Here is a 25,783-nt window from a genome sequence, read left to right on the forward strand (position 1 = left end):
AAAATCAGCTCATTCCAAAACTTCTAGCCCCAGTTTACAAGTTGAAAAATCGTGAACCGTCCATTTTTTGTAAACCATTTTTGATGGGGTTAGAAGTTTTGGAATGGGCTGATTTTTGGTGATGATGATCTCCTCACCGTAGAGATCATCCTCACCAAAAATCAGCCCATTCCAAGACCTTTAACCCATGTTTTGAAAAATGTGTTTGCCAAAATGTTGCCAAACTGTTGGCCATTGAATGCTACCCTATATATATATATTTTAAATACATACCGCCTATTTTCAAAAAGTTTATATAATAACACATAGAATGCTGTTCACATGGGATCTCATATAAAAAATTATACGATATCTAACTATCGATCTGAGAATGATAAATTCGATAGAAATATATTGAAAAATACATTATTATGCAGTAGGTACACGATGGATAGTTCTTTACATGAGATCCCATGTAAAAAAATGCACTTAATATGTACCTATCGAAATAGCATTGATGAGTTTGTTACTAACTTACTGAATGCACTGGAAATTTTGAAAAAAAAAATATTAATGTAAAGGATAAAGATAAAATCGATTTTTAATATGATTTATTTGTAAAATGATTAAAAATAATTTCGAGAACAAAAGGCGATGAAAAAAAATATAAAAACTTACTTCATCTATAATAATGCTTAATTTATATCAAATAATGATAAATAAAAAAAATCAAATTTTAATGAATAATTTCTTACAAATGGTTCAAAACACGATCGTTTGATAAATTTTTGAAGAAAAATCAGTTGGTTATATGAATATGACTGAACTTTGATAGGGTCTTTCAATATGAATGTTTTGGTAGAGTTTGATATGCTTTAAATTAGTGAGAAGGAAAAATGGCATTTGTTCGATAATTAATAGGTGGGTATATGCAATAAAACATAAGAAAATTCATAAGGGTGTTCATATACTTACACATTATTTAAATTTTACATTTAAGTGGGTGTAGATAGCTCGGTAAAACCCATTCATTTTCAATTTTTGATTAAAATAAATGGAAAGATCTACTAAAAGCTTGAGATAAAGACTAGTTTAGATGATTTCAACCCGAAAGAATCGTTCTTAATCAATTTTCATAAAAATTTAAGAAAAAAATAAAAAAAATCATAATTTTTTATATAAATCTTCAAAAATTTTAAAAACTCTTAAAAATGATTTATTATTCATTTTTCAATCCTTTTCGACATAATACAATATCCGAAATTTGATTGAGATACTAAAAATTCAATTTTTTTTAGATAAAAATCATGAATTTGAACGATTAAGGCATTCAATCACGAGAAATATCGGAGGTGAGGTCGAGACGATTAAGAAAAGAAAAATATATTAAATGGATTATTAAGAAACCACCCAAAATTTAGGGAATATTTAGAAAGAAGTCCCTCCTTCCGCGAGGGTAATCCCTCCCTTTTTCACTTTGGCCCGCCCCTAGAAGTTGTGGCGTGTCAATATAACTTCCCTTCTATAAACCCTAACCAAATAAAGCTCAACTTACGATCCACTAAACCCCGCGAGGAAGAAAGAAGAACCTTTCTGTAGTGATTCTCTCATGGCGGCAAAGGAACCCAAAATCGATCGACCCAACAATAAAAAACGAAGTTTAGGCAATAAGAGAGAAGGAGACAAACTCAATTCGAAGAAGCAGAAGCTCATTCAATCGAAACCCTCAAAACCTCTGAATAAGGGATTGAAAAAGCCTTTTAAATCCACCAAGCCACACCCAGTTAAATATCAATCCGATAAATCAAACCCTGTTTGGGAGAAAAAAGAGTTCGAGTCGAAACATGAACGTCGTCTTCACTCCAAGGTTAGTTTCCTTAGACATTTTTGATAATTTAAAATTTTATTAGAAAAGAAAAAAAAGACGGATCGAGGTAAAAGAGGATTTGATTTTAAAGAAACTGCTGTAATTTTTTAAATTTAAAAATTACAAAAGAAACTTATAAAAAAAGAGGTGACTTCAAGCAGCCACATTAGCTTGCAATCTATAAAATTCTCAAAGAAACACCCTTTAAACTCCTTGAACACCTTTCCCCACGTAAATAACAGTCCCAAAACCGAGAGAATAAGATCGTGGGGTTGAAGTTCCTCCTCTTGAAAGATCCTTAATTGTCTCTTTAACATATTCGAGTATCAAAGGTGGTTGTTTTTTTTTTCAAACTGGGTTTTCTGGGGATTAGATGGTTTATGTGATTTGGGGTTTTTTTCTAGGAAAATGTGATTCTTTTTCCTAAAAACTACTAGTTTTTAGCTTCATATAACATTTTGAGGGATGGATTATACTGTTCATGTGATTGGGGGACTTTTTCAAGGAAAAAGTGACGCTTTTTACTAAGAACTACCAGTTTTTAGCTTCATATTGATAGGTTCCAGGCCTCCAAATGGGCTGTTACAATCAATACTTATTCGTAGGAATCCACAAATCATGGATCAATATCTTCAACAATCTCGTAAAGACTAGCTAACTTATTGGAAGTAAATCTCAAGGATAAGGACTACAACTAATTGAAGAAAAACAGTGAGTCTAAATAAAAACAAGCTAAACAGCTAGCATGCCACGTCAGTAGTAAACCCAACACATATCTCGATTTTTATCACCCTACATTCCATTGGTTTCTTGTACAATTTTCTTCTCTATCACCAAACAAGTAACAATTTGCAAATTTTGGTTGCAACTCAATATGTATTCTTTGTGAATTTAAATTACAACGGGGGAAGCAATTTTTGGATTCACAGAATCTGTTTCTTGGTTTTATATTAACTGCAGGAGTTGGCAGAGGCAAGGAAGAAGAAGAGGAAGCGACACTACACTCTTGAACAAGTAATATGAACATGGAAAAAAGTCAAGTAGTGGGTTTTTCGAGATTTAATGGATTTTTTTTTTTTATGTTTAGGAACTCGCATCACTATGGGAAAAAATGAGGCGCCGTAATATTGCTAAAGAAGAGAGATCCAAGTAAGCATTTTCATTATAAATTATTGAATGCATGATTACTTATATAATCACAACTTGGTTAACTTTTTTTTCCTTTAAAAAAAAAAAAAGGTTGGTGAGTGAAGCTGTACTGAAGATGAAGGGAACAATTCCTGAAATTGCGGGCTCCCATGTTTCTTCCCGCGTTCTACAGGTATTTATCTCTTGTTGTTGGAGTTGTTTTAAATTTTATTATTATATTTATTTTTTTATCATATGTTTTTTGTAATCTGATTTCTTTTACATTAGACTTGCGTTAAGTACTGTTCCCAAGCTGAAAGAGACACCATTTTTGAGGAGCTCCGGCCACACCTTCTCACTCTTGCATGTAACACTTATGCAGTTCATCTTGTGAAGAAAATGTTAGATAATGGTATGCTTCGTCTGTGAAAATGTAAAAGAAAACAAACCAGAATTAAAAGGCATACTGCAAGAAAGACTACTTGTTACTAGATCTACTGAACTCCTTGTTTTCTCTATTCTGTTGCAGCCTCTAAAAAACAGTTGGAAGGGTTCATATCCTCCCTTCATGGACATGTTGCTTCTCTTCTTCGACATATGGTTGGATCTGTTGGTATGATTTACATGATTTAGTAATCAATTTTTCATATGTACTTTGTTATAGTTCGTTTTTTTGGGTAGTCATTGTTGTTTTTAAAGTTATTTATCTATTAAAAGCAATATGTTGTATGGTCAAGCTAGTCCAAGTCAGCCAAGTTAACTTAGGTTAAATGAATCCTTAGTTCACAATGACTTGTTTGAAACACATATGACTTGGTTAAGTCATGTGATTCTATTGGATATTATTCAGAATAGTTGGTTTCAAGTAAATGGATTTCAATTCTTGCTCCTTGGCTATAATGTTGGTGCAAGTAGGGAGTCAGAGGAGTGGGTGGCATACAAGTTCTATTAGAAAGTGTTTTATTTTGATTTTGCATCACAGTATGAGCTATGTGTCGACTTTAATGTTTAATTGATGTTTTTGAGCTACATAAAAAATAACTTTTGTCTTAGGTTTAAACTTGGATTTGCCAAATATTTTCTTCCTTGCAGTTGTCGAACATGCATATCAATTGGGAAATGCATCTCAAAAACAAAGCCTTTTGTTGGAGTTATATTCTACAGAGCTTCAATTATTCAAGGATTTGGTTTCAACAAAAGAAAGAAGGTATGGATTATTTTGCAAGATTTTACTACTTGACATAGAAGATTGTGTATACTTTCTTTAAGTCTTGTCTTATTTATGATATTTATTTAGAGTTATAGCTTTCAAAATTTTTGACATTAACTTCTAGAGAATTATGCCCCTTGGGGATGAACGTGAGGGATGTAAGTGGGACCAGACTGGTCTTGCCATGTGTACCATTGTGTATTTGTGGTATTGCTTTCATCATCACTAGGCATCTTCTTAATCCTTTCTGATGTAACGGAAGCGTGTGAATCAATAGATTCAAAAGGAAGTAAGATATTATGTTCAATGGAACACACAAAATCAATTTGAATCAATAGATTTAATTGATAAAAAAGCAATAGCTTGAAAGAAAATAAAGTATAAAACTAAAAAGTAATTAAGAGAAAATATAATTGAATTGATATGCTTGAAGTTCATTGAATTTCGTTTTTGGAGCTCCTTATATTGATACCTCCACCTTCTAAAATACTAAAAAGTAATTTTCTAATCTAGCTATAATATAATACTAACTTTCTAAACCTATTATTACTCTATTTTGATACTTCTAAGCATTTCTAATTACAGTCTAAATAATAAAAACGAATTTTAAATATAAAATAGAAACTAACAAGGAATTGTACTTCTAACATAACTATGAAATATAAATCCTACTAGAATTAGAAATATATATCCTACTAAAATTAGAAAATATAAATCTTATTAAAATTAAGAAACTGTTAAGACACTAGGATTGTAGATGTCCTACATCACCTTCTATATGTGGAGAAGTTTTAGTTGAATCAATAACCACACAACCTCTTAATTTTTTCAATCTTCTAAAAAAAAATTGAATGGCCTGCTTGCATTTGCAGAATGTTCATTTGGTCGAAGATCCAAAAATAGATTACTAGTGTAGATCCAACAATGTAGAGGATAAAACTGTAGCTCCTAGCAACTATGGAATGTAAAGATGTGAAATATGGCACTGTTATTTTTTAGATCATAAAATATAGACAGAGTTGTGGTTTGCATCAAAATTGGACTTGACTAAGAATGTGTAGGTTGAAGTCTCTAAAAGGGTGAGGGGAGGGTCTTTATGAATTGAGAAGATTTTTTAAGGCACTTCCCTTAGCAAAAAACATGGCCTTAGATTAATTGACATCATAATGATTTGTAGAATCGATCCCATGTATGTATGGATAAGTAAAATTTTGTTCACCCATCAAAAGAAATAGAGGTTGAGAAGACCAATTAGGAAATGGAGAAATCAAGGAAAAAACTAAGTATCTGCCGCACATGTCCAAGAAAAGACAACAACCTCTTACTACAAACAAGATCCCGACAAAAAAGCCCTTAAAGAAAAGCCCCTCCAAAGTCTTCAACAACTTTGCAATAATAAAACATCTCCTAAAAATGCTTATGATAACCTCATGATTAACATGTTCCTTCTGACGAGAAACTCCATCTTTCATTTTCTTTCCATGTACCTCTGCAAACAATGTAATTGGACAAACTCCATAGAATTCTTTCTTTGTCCTTGAAAGCTGACATATGCCAACTCTAAAAAAAGGCTTAGAATCAAACTAGGGAAAGTCCAATGGAACCCAAATTAAGTACACAAAATGGTAAAATGGCAACGAATAAAATGTGGTTGGTTGATTCTCCACACTTGAGTGACACAACCCACAATAGTTGGCATAACTCTCTAGACATGACATTGTCCTTTGCCAACCATTGAAATGTACTATAGTTTGTTAACCACCTCCTCCTTTATTGTGAGGTGACCCATTTTGTGTGGTCCTATTTTTTGTCCTTGTTCTACTTCTCGTGGTGCGCCCCTCATTCGGTCAAGGTGTTATTTAAATCTTGGAGGTCCACAATCTTTGTGGGTAGAGCTTAAAATGGTATGGATTTTTATCTGAAATCCGAGTGATCATAATCCAAATTTAGCGGGTTTGGTTTCATCAAGTATATTCGAATTAAAATATGGTTCGGATATGGGTTGATGTTCGTTGACCCGAGTAGGATCCGGGTCAGATATAGTTCCATCCCTTATCCACCAAGATCTAAATGATAGATTACTTTGCATGATGTAGACTTATATTTTTTTAATCATCTTTCATCAATCAACAATGGTTGAGTGTAGTGGTGAAGACCTCTTTTCAAAATGGAAAGGTCTTGAGTTCAAGTCACCATTTAGTCCCATTTTAGCAATTTTATTTAAAATAATCTTAAACAGTTTAACATTATCTAACCTGACTGACTCGAATCAATAAATTCGATCGGATTGAATCCGGATATGATTTTAATAAAAGGAAAATGATTTGGATATGGTCTTAGCTAGTATGATCCGAGTTGGATTCGGATCTAGATATGAATTTAGTTAAAAAATTTGGATATGGATATGGACACATTCATATCCGGCCTGTTTTAAGCCCTATTTGTGGAAAAGGAGAGGAATCTATGGAATTTTATTCCTCCAATCATTTGTTGGTGCTTGTGGAAAGAAAGGAACGAGCGTGTCTTCCAAGGAAATGAGTTTTCTCTGCAGGATATCATCTTTAGCATTGTGAGATTTTTGTTTTTATTGGTGCAAACAATTTCATGAGTTCACAGGGTGGGGTCCTTGTTTGAAGATTTCTTATTCAGGTGTAATCTAGTGTGCAAAGGGTGATTTCCTACCTTTTGTTTTTGTAGCCTTTTGGCCACTGTTTGTTGTTTCTTTCTTTGAAGACTCCTTGTCCTCTTTTCAATAAAGCTTCTTGGTTATAAAAAATAAAAAATAAAAATACTATAAGTGATTGACTGAGTGAACAATGCCAACTTAGTTGGGATTTTATTATCCCACATGGCAAAAGTTGGGATTTTATTACCCCCACAATAGTTTGCATGACTCTCAGTCTTGTGTTGAACAAATATTGAATATTGTTTTTGTTAAGTTAAAATTTTATTAAGAAAATAAGGGGACGAGATGATCCCAAAATACTAATTTATCAAAAAGAAGCAAAACAAATTTTAAATATTGATCATCTCATCGCTCCTCGATAAATCATTGTCAATTTCTATATCATTTATACAGAAGGTTGCGTAAGAGTTAACAATCTCCTTCTTAATCGTTCCAAAGCCACAATGGTTTTGGTCTCATCTTTATGTGTTTAGCTTGTATCGGATTCTTCCATCCTTTGTTTTGTCCATTTGAAAGTTGGTGTATTTTTCATGCTTTTAGTGTCAAAGTTAGAATCATCTTGGTTTTATTTTATTTATTTATTTATTTGCTTTTAGTGCTATAGTTAGAATCTTCATGAATCTTTTACTATCTGCTATTTGTTAGGTATCTGGAAAGAAGGGAATTCCAATGCTTTTGAGGGTAAAAAGGAAGTGTCGTTGACACAATTGTGAATACTACAGCTTATGTTTTTGTGGTCTAAGCTTCACGTGATTTAAATGGGAGGACTACTTGACCGCATGTAAAGGGCACATACCAATCAAACTGAAAAGTAAATTATATAAGATGATAGTAAGATCTACTATGCTTTATGGAGCTGAATGTTGGGCTATAAAGAAGCATCATCTTAATAAATTGTGTACAAAGATGTGGATATTGAGATGGGTGAGTTGAAAGACTAGGAAAGATAAAATAAAAATGAACATATTCGGGAAAATGTAAGGGTAGCTCCCATAGGCGATAAATTAAGAGAGTTAACCAATATGGTTTGGGCATGTTTAATGAATTCTTATTAGAGCCCCAATTAGAAGAAATATTTAAATTGAAGGTCCTAAATGAGCAAGAGGTAGACCTAAAAGAATTCGGTGTAGATGGTGAAAGCAAATATAAAACTTTCACTAACAAAAGAGTTGGCTTTGGACATTAGTGGAATGGAGGACATGACTCATTTCAACAATCCCAAATTTTTGGTGAGCCGTGAGGCTTTTTTTGTGTGGTTTTTTTGTTTTAGGCTCTAGATTGTTGCTCTCTTTGACCATCTGCTCTCTTGGATAGTCTCCTTGACCATTTGTTTTGAGAAAAAAAAACAAAGAAAAGAGAAAAAAAGAAGAGATAAAAAATTTCTTCCCTCAAAAGGATTGTGGTGGCTCAAGTCATCCTTAATGCACTTCCTCCCGTCTGATCCCTTGGTAGTCTACAACCGACTTTGTCACATACAGTGTCACTACAACATTTGCTCAAGAGACTCTTGACTGCACTTCAAATAGTTTTGTCCTTGTGAATCAATCCCACCACATCCATCTGTCAACCTATTTCCTTTTCGAGTCTCTCTGTGAATCTCCCCGAATTGTAGAATGTAAACTTGTGTCAAGATTTCTCAAACTTCACAAAGTGTTTCTTTTGATTGTGTTTCAAATCGCCTGATGCGTATTCTAATATTCCTTTCTATAAGTATCATGCTGCTTCTTATGACAAATAAGTCCTTGATCTTGATGAACCTTCGTTCACTCTCCACAAGCAGGGTTCTACCTGTAGTATTGACCTTTTTTAGTGACTCCCTTTTTTTTTTATTAGTATTAATGACTCCCTTTCCTTCCAAGCGAATTGTCCTGGGATGCGTTTTTCCCTCTTTGCGTTCTTTGTTACTGCTCTTGAGACGTCAAATTTTCTTCTTGGTCGAAAGACTTGGCTTTGTATTCCTCTCTATGTCACACTGAGATTTTTTTTCTATTGTTTTGATGACTATTCCTTCTCTAACTGTTACTAATATTTTTTTCACTGGCATGCATATGTCATCGAGTGGTAGAATGCACACCTAATTGAACATACACTTCATCACTAATAAGCTTTTATCCAATGGATCATATTGCTTCTTGAGACTTTCCATCAAATTTAGGCCCTTTGTTATTAAAATCCTTTCGCATAGTATTCTTGTTGATAGTTTAAATATTCTCCTCTAATTTGGAAATTTTGTCATGCTACTTTTTAGCATTTGATTCTGTTGCTATAATCAATGCATTTTGAATTTTTTTTTCCTTAGTTTTGATTTGTAATAGTCTCTCTTTTATCAGGTTAGTGGATCTAGTTCCTAAACTTGGTCTAAATAGAGCTTCAGTGGTACGACACATGGCTTCTGTAATTCAACCAATTTTGGAGAAGGGAATAGTGGACCACTCTATCATTCACAGTACATTAATGGAGTACCTAAGTGTTGCAGATAAGGTATTGATGGGCTAGTATGAAAATGTTAAGCTTTCTTTGAAGATGCATTCTCTCTTGCCTGTGATTCACAATTATCCTTTGGTCTAAGTTGCATTTGTTAAAAGTCCTCTGCCACAGATGTGATACAACAATTGTCAGGACCACTCCTTGTTCGAATGATCCATACAAGAGATGGATCAAAGCTTGGCATGCTTTGTGTCAAGCATGGAAGTGCAAAGGTTTGTTGTAATTAACACAAGGGTCCTTTTGTTATTTTTATCCATCTAGAGGTGATTACTTAATTTTTCATAGTAATTTCTGAATGGTTCAAACATGGTTGTTTTTGTTTCAGGAAAGAAAGAAAATCATCAAAGGCATGAAGGGTCACATAGGCAAGATAGCCCATGATCAATGTGGGAGCATGGTAATAGTGGATTTTGGGACTTTTCCTGCCCAGATTTAGATATGATTTGCTTTATTTCTTTCAATAATGGGGGTATCACACTACTATTTCGTTTCCTTCCCATGTTTTACAACCGTTCTTTTGGTACACTGAGTATTCAAGCATCTCCTTTTTTTTTTTTCTTATCCTGCTTGAATGTGGAGTGTACTTCCCTTTTTATCCTTGCAAGTTTACCTCTGTTTGTCTCTCTGCGGGTAAGGAATTGCAATGGTATTTATGAGTTACACCCTTATTATCAGGCAACACGACCAAACCACTGCCTTATCTTTGGGTATAGACTTCTGTCTTAGTTGTGAACTATTTCATCTCTGGATAATTTATTTTCTAGTACTCAACAATCAACAAGAACTCTCCTGAGATTCATTCATCTTTTTTTCTTTGAAATTTTTTCCATATTTTTCTAAATTGGGGATTTGTTTTTAGATGGATTCTATAGTTTGCGTACCCCCCTTATCTTTTTGGTTTTGTTTAACCTATTTAAGGGCATGTTTTCTAGGATTTTGTTCTCTAGATTCGTCCCTTTAATACTATATTATGCTTGTACCTTTAAAATTGTTGGCTATTGGATATCCCCTTGAGATCTTTTTCTTTAGCTTAATTTTTTATCCTTTTTTTTAGGTACTTGTCTGCATTTTTTCTGTAGTTGACGATACAAAGCTTATAACAAAGGTCGGTTCAAGTGTTCAACCACTTACACTTGTTATGGATACCTCTCCTGTGTAATTTGCTTGATTTGGCAGATTAACAGGGTTTTCCAACTCCTAATTTTACAGATTGTCATCCGTGAACTACGAACAATTCTAGAGGAGCTTGTTTTAGATAAGGTAAGCATTCTAGGGTCCATCAATATGATGTTTTACTCAAAGAACATCTGATATACTTTTTGGCTGGACGATAAGCATGTTCTAGCAAGATTTTCAGTAAATGTGATTATGACCCATAATCCGATGGTTCCAAACTAGAGATCTCCTAGATATTCAATCTACTCATGCATGACTTGATGTGATCTGTCAAATTTCCTGGGCTGTCACAAAAATGTGACAATTGGCTCCAAGTATCTTTGATAGATCATGCACACAGGTCTTTTTCCCTGGAAATTCTCATAGATGGGCTCCTGTCCAGTTCTTTTGCGACACATTTGCAGTTATGCCGTCCTTAAAGAGTTGGCAGCCACCATAGTTGTGCTTTTTTTGCTACTTCATTTTAATGTTATTTTCCCTATTCGTAACTATCAGGATGCAAGGCGCCCCTTATTGCATCTACTTCATCCAAATTGTTCCCGCTATTTTGGTCTGGACGATCTGGCTTCGCTCAATCTATCTGTTCCTTCTCTCTGCAGCAGCAAGGCAATTATGAATCTGTTTAGCTTTCCTAGAATTATCTTAGTTCCTTAAGCAACATAATAGGACTTAGACAAATAATTTATTTTCTGTTTCAGGGTGAAGTGTCAGATGTAAGTCCAGTCATGGAGGAGAAAATAAAATCTTCAGAAGTTGGTCAATCCACTGACAAGTGTGCTGAGAGTGATACAATGACAACTGTAGCTGAAGCAGATAATAATAAGAGCGCTATAGAGTCTCTACAGTTAGTGGATGGAGGAAAAAAGGATCCTTCTGTAAGAAGACTTGAATTATTGGTCAACAGTGGACTGGCTGAGGTTTGTTGACTCTCACTACTTTGTTTGGGCATTACTAGCAGTTTCTTCTTCAATTATATAATGGGTCAGGTTGTCCTACGTGAGTTAGAAATTTCAAAATGGGCTGATTTTTGGTGAGGATGATCTCTATGGTGGGGAGATCGTCCTCACAAAAAAATCAGCCCATTCTGAAACTTCTAATCCCATCATGAAACTTCTAATCCCATCAAAAGTGGTTTACAAAAAAATGGACATTCTTCAACTTGTAAACATGGGGTTAGAAGTTTCAGAATGGGCTGATTTTTGGTGAGGATGATTTCCTCACCATAGAGATCATCCTCATAAAAAAAATCAGTCCATTCTGGAACTTCTAATCCATATAGGACGAAACACATAGGCCAAAAAGTTGGCTGCCGAATGGGATATATATATTCATTCACATTTAGAATCTTGTTGAAAATCTATCTACCGACAATGAAAGCCATTTGGAAGGGAGACATCATAATTCCAACATCAAAATCTATCTAGCATTTTCACTTCTTCTGTGACAATCTTTCACTTGGTAAAGCTTAAAAAATACTTGAAATAGGGAACTTTTGATGGTAACATCAATTAAGTTTTGGATTTTGAGTGTCTACACAGACTATGTCCATTATCACTAGTATTTTTATGTGCACTTAATTTATCTATGCTTTTGATCGGACTGCTTTGGAGCTGAACATTGGACATGAGTTTTTCACCTATTGTCCTTGGTTGATCAGGCGCACTTGCTTCTTAAGAGTGCATAGTGTACCTACAATGCCAGGGTCTATCTGCTTCTACTACATCTAGTAGGTAGAATTCTGAGGTTTCAATTATCTATATAATAAAACACAACGATTGTCTTCCCCTGTAAAGAGCAGTTCAGATTCAATCTCGCACGCAACTTGAGAAGCAATTTCAATTTTCTTCCCTTTCCTGTCCCCACCCTTACCCCTTCAACTTTCTTGCCTGTTCTCTTTTACCCCTTTCCAATGATTACCCTCCAACTTTTTTGTCTTTCCTCCTCCCCCTTTTCCAATAATACTCCTCCAACTTTACATTTTCCAACAATACCCTTACAACTTTATTGTCTTTCCTCTCTTACATCCTTAACCCCAAACATCATAGCACTACTACAACATTCTATCGTACGAGATTTTTCCAGTTGCAGCTTTTCCCAGTTTTAGAATCCAGCTTTTTTTCAGTGGCAGAAGCTCATTGCATTATCAAACAGGGCCAAAGTAGTTTCCTTTTGTTTTTAAAAAAGTTAAGATATTTTACTTTTTAAAAATTAATCTAAACAAACATTTTAACTTTTCAACTTTAAAATGTAAAACAAAGTTATTTTTTTAAGTGTATCCAAATGGACTTCTAAGAATGCTCTCTTTCATTTTGAACATAAGAATTTATTGGCTGGTTTGCACCTTGTAGATCTTACTTCAACTTTCAAGAGTTGGTGACTGTATTCTGGTTTATGTTTTGCAGAGTCTCATTGATACATGTATCAAGTGTGTGGGACAGTTACTTCGGTCGAATTTCGGCAAAGAAGTCATATATGAGGTGATTCCTCTTTTTTTTTTTTTTCTTCTTCTGATTATTTTCCCATTCCCCAGAATGTTGGTGTCATCATCATATGAAAATCCAAAAATTTTATGCTCTGGGTATATCCATGATTTCATGGTTTAATCTTTTTGAACATTGGTGCTGCTTGGATTTTTTTAATATTTCTATGTTAGCTGCAATAGGCATCTGGGTTAGTTTGATGCTTTACACTTTTGTTCTTCTGGGATTTAATTTTCCCCCCAATCTCAAAAGCTTCAAGAAGTCTGTTGGGAGCCTCCTAATATCATTCAAAGCTAGAACTATTTGAAGACTGTTTTACTCGAAAATGTTTCTGCAAATATTTTACTTATTGGTAGATATATGTTTTTCATTTACTTTTTTTTTCTTCTTCTTTTGGATAGAAGCATTCAGAAATTCAATAAAGTTACTGAAAAATAATTAAGAGTAACCAATAGATCAACAAATCAATCGATTTTTCATCTGAAGACTGTACTTTAGTTGGTTCTTCACTAGAAATATATGTATGTATGTATGTATTCCACTGCTTTTTTTTTTTTTTTTTCTTTCTCTAATGGGGAAAGAAATTGTTATGATGGTCGTCGATACAGATTCTGAAATGATTCTTCTGGGACTAGTGACTATTAGGGGTTTTTTGGGTTCAGATGCCTTTTAATGACTCTCATATGACTATCCATTAGTACTCATTTAACAGATGATGGGTCTCCTCTCTAGTAGACAATGGTTTGGAGTTTGAAGGCTCCAGACTACATATCGGACGACAATAGGCGATCTGGGTTATCATATCCTCTCAGGACTTTTCTTTCTCACTAGTGGACTCTTGATGGAACTTCATATATATCATAAACTGACTGAGCTCTCTAATGATCAATGAAGCTTCTTCCTCTCCTCATAAAATTTATAAATCCCCTTTGTAGGACTTGCAATAATGGGTATCGATCAACTTATTACTGATTTACACAGGTCGCTACTGGTGGAGCTGATGGTGTTCTCTGGTCAACTTTAGCAGACAAGTTAGACAACTTGCATAGAGCCATAGCATCTCTTGCTGCCCTGCCTAAAACAGAGGATTCAGAAGAGGAACATATCCTTGAAAATTTCCACTCTAGCAGGACCATTAGAAAACTGGTTTTGGACTGCTCCTCATTCGCTTGCACTTTATGGAAGATAGCCCTGGAAGGGAATTGTGAAATGTGGGCACAAGGACACAGGTTAGAGACTGCATTTGCTCATACACACGTTAAAATCTGCACTATGTTAAGCATCTCACTTTGGATTCTATTGCTGTGGTTTCAGTTGTAAGGTGGTTACGGCTTTCTTGGAATCGTCGGACTCCAAGGTACAAAATCTGGCAAAACCCAAGTTGCAGCCATTGATAGATGGTGGCATTCTCAAAATCCCTGACCCCAAGTGCCCTGTGAAATAAGGTGGGGGTTACATGGATTGGATAAACAAGGAACCCTATTTCTGATGAAACAAGCATTTGTTCTTCTTGGGTTCCGTTTCCCGAGAGTATTAAAGATGGCTTCAAATGAAATGGATTGATGGTTACAAAGTTTTGTATTAAATCTAACCTTACTTTCAATGAGATGGGTCTAAGGACTGGAAATTAATCATCACTTGTGTCAACTGTACAATTTTTTAAAATAGAAATGAAAATTATCCTTAACTTATTAAAAACAAATGAAAAATACCTTATATTTGTCGTGAAATTTGAGCGTCACTAAACCAATGCATATTTCTAACTGATGATCAACACGAGTTGGTCTTCTTGTAATAGCATTTCATGAAGGGTAAATTCCCAAATAATTACAGATGTTTTTAGTATGTCTGAAATTTTGCTAACGATGATATAACTACCGTGCAATGTTGACAAAATGTTATCAAAGTGTCGTGACATTATGTGATGATTTTGTCAATATTTCAGAAATATAATTATTTTTTGTAATTATTTGGGAATTTACTCTTTCATAAAATGTTGATTTTCTGAGAACTGGTAATTTTATTGTGATGTTGATTATTAAATTAGAGAGCTGCTATTTGACGGACTGTTCAACACTGAGTAGGAGTGTCTGTTGGTTTTAAGTTTGTATTTTGAAACGAGATCTATAGTTATGTGCAGGTAACTAGGGCTGTCAACGGATGCTTATTTGTTTCAATACAGCATTATCCAAATCTGAATATGAAATTTTTATCTGATATCCGAATTTGAATTTGAATATCCTATCGGATATCGGATAATTTCCAATTAGAATTCAAAAATTTTGTCAATTAATACAATTTTTTCTTGTCTAACTGATTTTTCATCATTAAAAAAAAAAATCTATTATATATTATATTATGTATATAATAAATAAATCAAATAAAATAATATTATTATTTTGCATCGAATATTATCAGATTCGAAATGTCAATATCTGAATCCGTATCCGATAAAGATTCAAATATATAAAATCATCTGAATTCGAATCTGATATCCAAAACTTTTGGATCAATTTTTTTAATTCGAATTGGATTTGAATTTTCGACTATCCATTGACAACCCTACATGTAACATGGTTTCAAAACTTGTCATCGACCGTGTGTCATGAGACGCACAAAAAGTCAAAGTCAATGTATTGGACAAGATTTAAAACATCACGTTCAGTTTTGTCTTTGGCATGGACGAGAAGTGAAATCAAGTTTTAAAATCTTGATTGGTAAAGAGCAACCTTTTGGGAAATTGGATTTTTTTTTTTTTTTTACATTTATTTATCTACGTGAAATTGGATTCATTTTGCAAATGAAGGATAATTTTTGAGTAACATTAAAATTGGAATGTGCTGCAGTTACATTAAAATTGACATCGATTCTCACATTGTTGACATGGATGTATGTATGGAATTATAGATTCTTTTCATTAAGATACGAGTGAAAAGCATCTATGACTATGTGTGCACCTCCATATCAGCAATGTGAGAATCGATGTCAATTTTAATGTTACTCTAGCACGACTCTTAAACTTTACCAACATTGTAAACAAACTTGCATGTATGAACATATTTCTCTATTAAAAGTTCAAACCAAATCGATCATCTTATTATATAAAACTTATAAAAGATCCTATAAATATTAAAGCAGTCCTACAAGTAGAAATATTCTAGAAGGGTTGGTGCCATGTCACAGCAATCGGCATGTTAACCACGTGCTTACCATCCAACCACGTCATCCTCCCAAACTCGGTCTGCGATCTTCCACCTGGCATGTCAACTTTTCTTGCTGAAATCTTGACCACAAAACTTTGTTTCTGGTTCATTTGACTGAAGTCCAACTTCGAAGGTTCCACAGTCACAACCACACCTTTAGGATTGTCAATCTTTACCGTATAGCGTGACGTACCCTCACTAACTTGCATCATAGTCCTGGTCACAACTATCTCGAATTCGGACCCACTTGGTTGGTCAAATACAACAGAGATTGAAGGGTAATTCAGATCCCAAGGATTTAATCCCTTCTTAGTACATGTCACTGGTGTCTTTGTTATTTTTCTGATGCTCTTACTGCTGTAGTTTGATGCACAAAGGAAATCCAAGTAGTCATCAACAGTCAGATTAAAAACTAGACCAGGATCAATGGCCTTTTGAGGGTCCACATGTCCTGATCCCATATCCCATACAGTTGACGCATTACGAGAACACTCATCCAACAACGGCTTCCCTTCTCGATCATGCACATACGCTGTAGTCATCAATGCTGACCTGATCATCATTGGTGACCAATCTGGGTGGACCCCTTTCAACAAAGCTGCAAGACCTGATACGTGGGGGCATGACATTGAAGTTCCAGCTAATATATTGAACTCTGTTCTTCTCTTATCAGATGGGAGACTAGTTGGACCTACACCATCAACCCAAGCTGCTAAGATGTGGACACCCGGAGCAATCAAATCAGGTTTTATGAGGTATGGTGATTCTGAATTGGGCCCTCTAGATGAAAATGCAGCAACCATTGGAGCTGGTTTGACACTTAATTTGGTCCCATGGAAAACAAATCTGGCTCTTGGGTTCTTAGATGAGGCAATATAGGAATGAACAATGTGTGCACCTGATTCGGTGATTGCTGAGGCTGGAAGGACATGAGAATCAGCAATCAAACCTTCTCCTTGAGGAGGCACATTGGCTAGGATCATCCCAACCCCACCTGCTTCTTTAACAGCAACTCCTTTTACGGCACGTTGGATACCTCCTCGATCACATACCACAATTTTCCCACGTACAAGTTTTGGGTCCAACATCTTTGGCATGCAAATACTTGCATAAAAATCACCACCACCACTCGAGGCTGCGGTCGATACGTTTCCAGCATAAACAAGAGGAAAAAACTTTTCATTTTGCAATGGGGTGCCACTAAATAGAGAAGTTCCAACAACGACTGAACCATCTTCAAGTATAACATCAGCAGGAAAACTCCTGTCGATTGTGCCAGCACCGACTGTTGTTATCCATGGTGCAATATTACTGACCGACTTCTCACTGGGACCTTCATTTCCACCCGAAGCAGAAATAAAAATACCACGTTCCATTGCACCAAATGCACCTATAGCTATTGTGTCGATATCATATGGTAGAGGTCCAGAACCTACAGAAAGTGAAATTACATCGACACCGTCTTCTACCGCCTTGTCAAACCCCGCGAGTATATCAGAATCGGCACAACCATTTTCCCAACATATCTTGTAAACTGCAATTCGAGCTTTTGGTGCAATTCCAACGGCAACACCTGCAGCATATCCGAATAAGGATGCTTGTTTTACTTGTCGTCCAGCGACAGTTGATGCTGTATGAGTTCCATGTCCTTCGGAGTCCCTTGCAGATTTGAACTCTGTCATGTCGTTGATAGCGCCATTTGTGACTTGATACCCTTCAAAGAAGTACCTTGCTCCAATCAATTTCTTATTACATAGATTTTTTGAGAAGTTTTTCCCTTCAGTACATTCTCCTTTCCAATGTTTCGGCACGGGACCGAGGTCTTGGTCATGAAAACTATGTCGTTCAGGCCAAATCCCTGTGTCAAGGACTCCAACTATTACATTAGAACCATAATCTGATTCAACTAAAATATTCTCTGGACCTTCGGGAGTGAGTCCAAGGAATTGAGGTGACCGAGTCGTCTGAATTTGACGAATTCGATCTGGGTAGACTCCTAAAACACCTGGGCGGGTCTTGATTTCTTCTACTTGTTGTAGGGTTAATTTTGTTGAGAAGCCATGGAAAACAGTTTTGTAAACATGTAGAAAATCATTACTGTTGTTTTCTTTTTGAGAGTCTAAAGGTGTGGAAGTGAGACTTCTTAAGGTGGCACTGTACCAGTGTTCGACAGTAGAAAAGATGGTGGGCTTCATGTCATTTTGAACTCGAATTATAAAAGCTTGGGTTTCTTGATTGGTGGTTTGAGTAGAGAGAGAGAATGGAAATAAAGAAAGTAGAAGCAAACTGAAACTCAAAATCAAAATTCGACCCATTTGAGAGAAATTAAGGAAGAAAAAGCTGTGAAAGATGAGAGATGAGAGTCTTTCTTCAAGCGAAACCTATTTATAATAAAGAAAGAGAGAGTGAAGTATGAAAAGAAAGCAAAGTGGAGTGAAGCGTTTTCTAGAGAAGGCACACAAAAGGCATTGAAGCTCTGTAAAGTGAATAAGGAGTGTGACAGATTGCCCGTAATAGAAATTGTAGGTGAAGATTCTTTTGGCTGTATTATATGCATGGGAACCCAAATCATGTCCACAAGGGAGTTGATTAGCTATCCTACTCCACATCTTCATTAATCATTACGTGGCATTTTCTTTCCATCTCATAATTTAAAGTTTTGAAAAAAAAATATTCATAAAAAAACCATAATAACAGTTGGATTGGTGATTTCTACCTGTTGATTAATATATTTTTTAGAATCGTGATAATTTGATGCTCTTTTTTTTTTAGACACCCTCATCATAAAATCGTAGATCATTTGCCTTGGGATACATATGGAAAAGATTTATAGTTCTATAACTGCCAGTTTGGAGAGCGTGTTTTGGGGAGGGGGTTTGAAAAAGAGTTGTGATAATATGACCCGTCAGGTGATATACTCAATCGATTTTACGACGTGACAAGTTCAAAAACTGGAGTTTTGTATGTCTTGGGATACATGATTGCACTTTCTCATTAAAAAAGTGTGTCCCGAGACGTATAAATCTACAATTATCAAACTTGTCCGTGTTAGGGAGTCGATTGAGTATGCAATCTGATGAGTCATATTATCATGATTCTTAAAAAAAAAAAAAAATAAAAAAAAAAAAGAGCGTCGTTATCATTAGTCTGTTTTTTATTCGTAATCATTAGTCTATTTTTTATTCACGAGAAGCACCACTAAGTACTAACAAGGCCTAATGAGTGGTTTTCTGTCAACATGATTGTGCTATTCTTGGCACTAACAAAGAATACTTGGCACTAACATAATATACTTTATTCGAAGAGGGTAACAATGCAAATGCATTCCACTCTTTTAACCTAATTCAAGTTGAAAAAGACGGTCATACATAATATAGAAACCGCACTTGAAAAGGATGGATAATTAGCTAGAAAAGATTTTTTTTCATTTATGAATTAATGTTTAACATATCAATTAGTAGATGATTAATTTTTTATAAGTATTTTAAAATTATTTTTCAAAATTTTAAACTGATAATCTATTTTATATAGTATTTTACCATTTAACACATTGTAAGGAGTATTTTGTAATTTCTGAGATAACATAATAAAAAGAAATTTCTACAATTTTAGAAAATAAAAAACTATCTAACATGACTAATTGTAAGGAGCATGGGGTCTTGATGCTATATGTGATGAGAATAACCTTCATAACAATAAGGTTAACTGAACAAGTAGGCGCATTTTTGTTCTTCCAAATTTTGGTGTTAGCAAACATCCATGGGACCTTCTCTCATTATAATAGTAACTAAAAGGTGGTACATGTAAATGTAGATATATCTAAAAGGTTCATTTGTAATTTAAAATAATAATTAAATGGTAGTTAAGTTTTGAAGATCACATAGTAAAAGTTTTATTGTTTTGTTTTCTATTTTTTTATTTATAATTTTGAAAACTAACTAATAGATTGTAGGTTAGGGAAGTGCAATTTTCTTGAATTTTGACTAAAATGATTTTAATTGTGGTAAGTTTAAATGTTAAGGTAAAGGCATATTTTTGGAATCCAAATTTTGGTGACCAACCACTTCTAAGATGTTTAGTAAAGTTTGTGCTACTTCAAGATGTTTTATAAAAGAACCGTGATAATCTGACTATCGCATGTAACATACTCAGTCGATTACCTGACGTGACAAGTTCAGGAATCGTAAATATGCACTCCTTGGAATACATGGTTCCCTTGAGATACATTTTTTTATGGGAAAATGAGAAGTACAGATCTATTATTCTAAAACTTATCACGTCAGATAGTTGATTAAATTTGCCACGTGGGATAATTAGAATCTCGGGATTCTTTATAAAGTGCATCAAGGATATCAAGAGTTGGATATCTGTTGAATTCCTTGTAGTATAGGATCTGTACCATGTAGTCAATGAGTCTCATTTAGCCTTACGTTATCAGATTACTGTCTTTGACGAATTAAATTGGGGGTGGGGGGGGCGAAGTAGATGACGAAATTCCTATCAAAATGTTGATGCGTTTTCTCGAGATACGAATAAAAAGTATCTAGAAATGTAAGAATTGCGTAAATCCCAATGTCTCCCCATCATTACGACTCTTTATAGATTTTCTTTGATTCAGTTCATCGAAAAAAGCACAGAAGGAGATTTGTGCCGTTTTCTGTGGTGTCCACTACAATACGATACGCCAAGGAGATTTTTTGTCGTTTTCTGTGGTATTTACTACAATACGCCAATGATATTTTGGTCGTTTTCTGTGGTATCTACTACAATACGCCTTAATAGCTGTGTACCACTTTTTTTTCTTTCACTAGTGACGTCCACAAATGGAGCTTTCTCTGATGAAAATTGCGCGCTTTCTTGTAATTTCATAAGATGATATCTGTAAAATGGAAATATTATCAGATGGGATGATTTTGTGCATTTATGAATTTAGGAAGTCTTATGATGGTTGTGTCCATGAGCAAGGAATGCAATCAAACTAAAATATTTTTTAAAAAGCATAGGGCTTCAAACTGGGCGGACTGACCTCAACTTAACCTAATTGATGGGCGAGTCTTAGGGCAACAACCTCATAGGTTGGAGAGTAAACTCAGGTTCAACCCAAGTGGTAGAACCTTAAACCTGAGCTCAACTCAACTCGACCATCTAGCATGAGCTCACTAACCTAAGCTCAACCAAGTTGAGCTTCTAAATCGAGTAGAGCTTGTGTTAGTCCGAATTAGGTAATTTTGAGTGGGTTGGGTAATTGAATATCACTAATCAATAAATAAATTTTATATCTTAAACAACCACTGGTATATAGAATCACATACAACCTCCAAATCCATCACTGAGAGAATATTTAAATAAATCATACTTAATCAAAAATCTGATTGTCCACAAGCCATAATAAGATGGAATAAAAAAGTTAAACAAAAAATTTATATAATTACTTCGGATTTAGATATTCCAACCTAAACTCAACTCATTTTCTACATAACGCAACCCAAGCTTTCCCATCAATTGAGTTGAGCTCGGGTTGAGTTCAAGCCAACCACCTAGGTTGCAGCCCTAGTGAGTTTGGGCCGAGTTATATAGAAGATGAGTTGAGCCTGAGTTAAAATATCTCAACTCTATTTTAATTTGGGTTGAGCTCGAGTTGAGAGTATGAATAAGCTAGACTCAACCTGAACCCAATGCTATATTCTAATATATAAATATTTTTGTATTATTTATAGATTTTTTATTTAGCTTTTTTATTCCAACATTTTATTATGAGTTGTGGATGATTAGTTAATATTGAAGTGAACTTTGGTTTAGTATGATTTATCTAAATATTCTTTTAATGATGGATTTGAAGATTGTATGTGATTGTATTTACTAATTATTTTGTTTCTGACGTTGTATATATATATATTTAAATATAAAATGTATTTGCTAATCATAATGAAAATAGTTTTTCAACGAGTCCAATTCAGGGGATGGATTGCTTAACATGAGCTGACCTGAACTCAACCTGATTTTAGAAGATCAAGCACGGGCTGAGCTTGGGTTAGTGAGCTTAGGCCCTATGGTTGAGTTGAGGTTCTAATACTTGGGTTGAGCCTAGGCTTACCTCCAACCCGCCTAGGTTGTAGTCCGAAAAAAACATAAAATACTTTATGAATTGATGAAAAACAAAACAAACACTATGTGAAAATTTTCAAAATTCGACGGTCCAAAACCGTCGAATTATGGGACCATTCGACAGTCCAGACCGTCGAATTGGCCCATCGAATTATGACTTGTCGAAAAAATATTTGACGGTTAAAAAAAAAAAAAAAAAAAAAAAAACACGGAAATCCTTATTTTCCAAAATCTTCGAATTTTAAATTCTAGACTACGTAACGGTATAATAAGAAAAGAATGCAATCAAAGTTAAATATTGAAAATAAACCTAGAATCCTTGATAAAAGGTGAAAAACAAAGAAAAAAAACAAGGAACCTCTTTGTTGTCCAAACATTTAAATGTAAACTCTTTTAAATAAGGAACATATTTTCAATAATTACTTTCTATTTCGTTAACCCAAAACTTTACTTGGTTTTCGAATTCAAACTTACAATAAATGGCGTATTGCACTTAGGCGTTCAAAATGCGAGAATTGATCCTTTTATCTCTTTGAGATTAATTATAGGTCTCATTGTTTGTCACTGCAGACCCCTAATCTTTGTGGGTCTGGTAAAATGTGCGTGATGACTGATGAGAAACTCTCTCAATGTCTCTTAAGCCTCGTCCCAATCTCCTATTCAAAATTTCAAATTCTCCTTTGCCCTGTAGTATTTCCTTCCTAAGATCTAATGGGTTTTTCTTATTTTTTATTTTTTATGATTGATTGACAAGGGAGACTTGAACCCACGACCTCAAGAGAATGAAACTACTTGGATTTAATATAAGTAAATAGATCTACATCCAAGGATTGATTTAGATCTTAAGATATAAAGAACTCTAAAATAAAAAAAGAATAAGAAACAATTGAAAAAGGAAATAAAAATTGAGAGTTCCTACCCAATTTTTTTACTTATTACACACCAATGTTTTGATAAGTTCGTTGGGGGACTTTGTTTTTCACTGTGATTCTCACTGCATTGATGTGATAGTCATAGATGTCTTTCATTGAGATACAAGTAAAAAGCATCTACCATTATGTGACCACCTCCACGTCAGAAATGTGAGAATCACAGTAAATCCCGGTGTCACCCCAACATTACTCGCAAAGGAAAATTAAGAGATGTATGTGCTTGTTTCAAGCTAACAAGCATAGATCGGAGGGCAATCCTTGTTGTTGGCCCAATTTTCTTTCAGGGACATACTTACCTATGATTTAATTATTAGGTGCATAAGGAATAACGTTTTTTAATTTTACAAGATTTTGTATCTGCCAAGAGCACAGCTATATATATATAGAAAAATGTAAATAAACTAACAAGAATTTATTACGTAAAGAAAAGGCAATTAAGGAGACATTTTTTTTTTGATAATAAAACATAAATTATCTATTGAAAGGAAATTAAGAGATGTGCAATTGTTTGCAGCTTCTTTATTCTAAAACACAAGAAAGAAGAAAGACAGAAATTAACTTAGGTGATTGAGATCATATAGGGATGACTGACACACAGTTATTCAATACTGGGTGGATATGGTACTAGGGGTATTATGATTTCTCTTTCTGGGGGTGTGTAACAATCGTAGGATTCACAGCAAACTTGTACAGCAGATTTCATGCATCCTCTCTTGGTAGGTTTCTGGCCTCCCTCTAATTCAACTGCCATACAAGTCCAAAATACACATCTTACGCAACAATCGGTCTTTGGCTCATATTTTTTACATCTCATGACAACATCTGCATCACATCCCACTGTAGCTAAGATCAACAACAATACTACCACTGCAACTACCTTCTCACTACCCATGGCCATCCTGCTTTCTCTATGTATATATTCGATCTTCTCTACGGATACCTTAATTATATATCACACCCCCTTAATTACTTCTGAGAAGGGCAGTACTGTTTTGTTTTGTTTTGTTTGATTTTCCTCTCCACACACAACAAACACCCTTATATAAGATACCACCACATCTGGAGGATTTCCTTTAATTCATCTAATGCTTATAAATACTTCATTAAATAAATAAATAGAAACATATAAGTTTAACCCTTCCTTTAATTTATTGTATTTTAGATTCATTTGTTCATTCTAATAAATTCGTGCGTTTCCAGTTTTATTTGCATATATGTTAGTAACCAATAAATCAATAACTATTATTAATGATAGCAAGTGATTCTATATATAATCTCATCATATCGATTGGGATAACTTTTACTTGATTTCAGCGAGAAGTGAACCATTGAATCTTGGTAGGAGAAACCTAGAGCTAAGACATCATCACATTTTCATTGAGAATCAACATACTTTTAAGGGAAGAATTTTAAGTGATCATTGAACAAAAGCAAATAACACACCAACTTCAAACTTAAAAAATTGAGGTATTTGAATTCTGGATCATATAGATATCATGTTATGTGCTTCAATATATAGTGAATTGTCTGTACAACTGAGATCATTTTTTGTAAAATTTCAATCCACTCTCACATACTTTTTTGTTAGAATATAAATTATGATGTAATGTATTAAAGTGCATCAAGATGCACCGGATCATTATCTTATAATGGGTTGGTGATCTTAGAAAATAAATGGAGACTGTTGTGCAAAGTTCAATTATTTGGACATGCCCAGCTCAAGATGTAATTAAAATCAATACGGATGGAGCTCTTTCATCTTTTGGTGGTGGGTCTGATTTTATAGCAAGAAACTAAGGTGGTGTTTGTTACCACTTCAAAACGTGGGTTTTCCTGTGTTTACGGTGAAAAACTGCGGTTTGCTGTCTAATTACCGTTTGGTAAAAATGGCGTTACGAATTTGCAGTGTGAAATTGCATTTGGAAACGCAAATTTGAGAAGGGGAATATAGGCGCTTTTTTTTTTTTCGTTTGCGGGGGACTGATTTACCGAATAAACGGTTCGTGTGTAAATACATTTTTACCCCTGCCCCTTCTCTCTATTCACTTCGACATAACCCTTCAATCGACCGAACCTGTCGATCTTAGCTCTCTCTCTCGCAAACCTCTCAATCTCACCTCTCTCTCTCGCTCGCACACTTCTCTCGATCTCACCTCTCCCTCTCGCACACTTCTCTCTCTATCTCACGGTCTCTCTCTCTCTCTGTTTAGTTTCTTCTCTTCTTTGTCGATGACCATCTCAGACAGCTCGCACACGGTCTTACCTCTCTCTCTGTCGCACACCGCTCGATCTCACCTCTCCCTCTCTCACACTTCTCTCTTTATCTCACGGTCTCTCTCTCTCTCTGCTTATTTTCTTGTCTTCTCTGTCGAAGACCATCTCACACAGCTCGCACAGATCTGCGTGAACCACAGATCTCGCTGTCGCAAAGCAGTCTCTCTCTCTCTCTATTGAGCCTCGCACACATCTGCGTGAACCAAGGAGTTCGACTTCGTCTCTTCTCTCTCGACAAACAGCCGAATCAAACGGG

General features: G+C 34.8%; 1 protein-coding gene and 1 pseudogene across 1 annotated transcript; one reads left to right on the forward strand and one right to left on the reverse strand.

The window, feature by feature from the left end:
• The first annotated feature begins 1,518 nt into the window (after window positions 1-1,518).
• Window positions 1,519-14,645, forward strand: PUM24 (pumilio 24). The gene is made up of 17 exons (XM_086444151.1): window positions 1,519-1,846; window positions 2,807-2,860; window positions 2,934-2,995; window positions 3,086-3,167; window positions 3,263-3,386; window positions 3,504-3,587; window positions 4,067-4,181; window positions 9,201-9,351; window positions 9,456-9,569; window positions 9,683-9,754; window positions 10,412-10,462; window positions 10,567-10,617; window positions 11,029-11,139; window positions 11,232-11,450; window positions 12,936-13,010; window positions 13,995-14,242; window positions 14,328-14,645. Exons 1-17 carry the CDS (start codon window positions 1,589-1,591, stop codon window positions 14,455-14,457), a joined length of 2,001 nt encoding a protein of 666 aa, XP_086300277.1. The 5' UTR covers window positions 1,519-1,588; the 3' UTR covers window positions 14,458-14,645.
• A 1,415-nt stretch (window positions 14,646-16,060) lies between these two features.
• On the reverse strand, window positions 16,061-18,598 carry LOC147402477 (subtilisin-like protease SBT1.5 pseudogene; annotated as a pseudogene).
• Between the last annotated feature and the right edge of the window lie 7,185 nt (window positions 18,599-25,783).

The sequence above is a fragment of the Akebia trifoliata genome, chromosome 5, assembly GCF_017979445.1.
Source record: "Akebia trifoliata isolate Shusen 1 chromosome 5, ASM1797944v1, whole genome shotgun sequence".
NCBI lineage: Eukaryota > Viridiplantae > Streptophyta > Magnoliopsida > Ranunculales > Lardizabalaceae > Akebia > Akebia trifoliata.

Coding starts and splice junctions, on each gene's coding strand:
- PUM24 (XM_086444151.1), top strand. CDS start 1,589: ATGGCGGCAAAGGAACCCAAAATCGATCGACCCAACAATAAAAAACGA. Junction 9,755..10,411: donor ATGATCAATGTGGGAGCATG/GTAATAGTGGAT, acceptor CCTTTTTTTTAG/GTACTTGTCTGCATTTTTTC. Junction 10,618..11,028: donor AGGAGCTTGTTTTAGATAAG/GTAAGCATTCTA, acceptor CGTAACTATCAG/GATGCAAGGCGCCCCTTATT.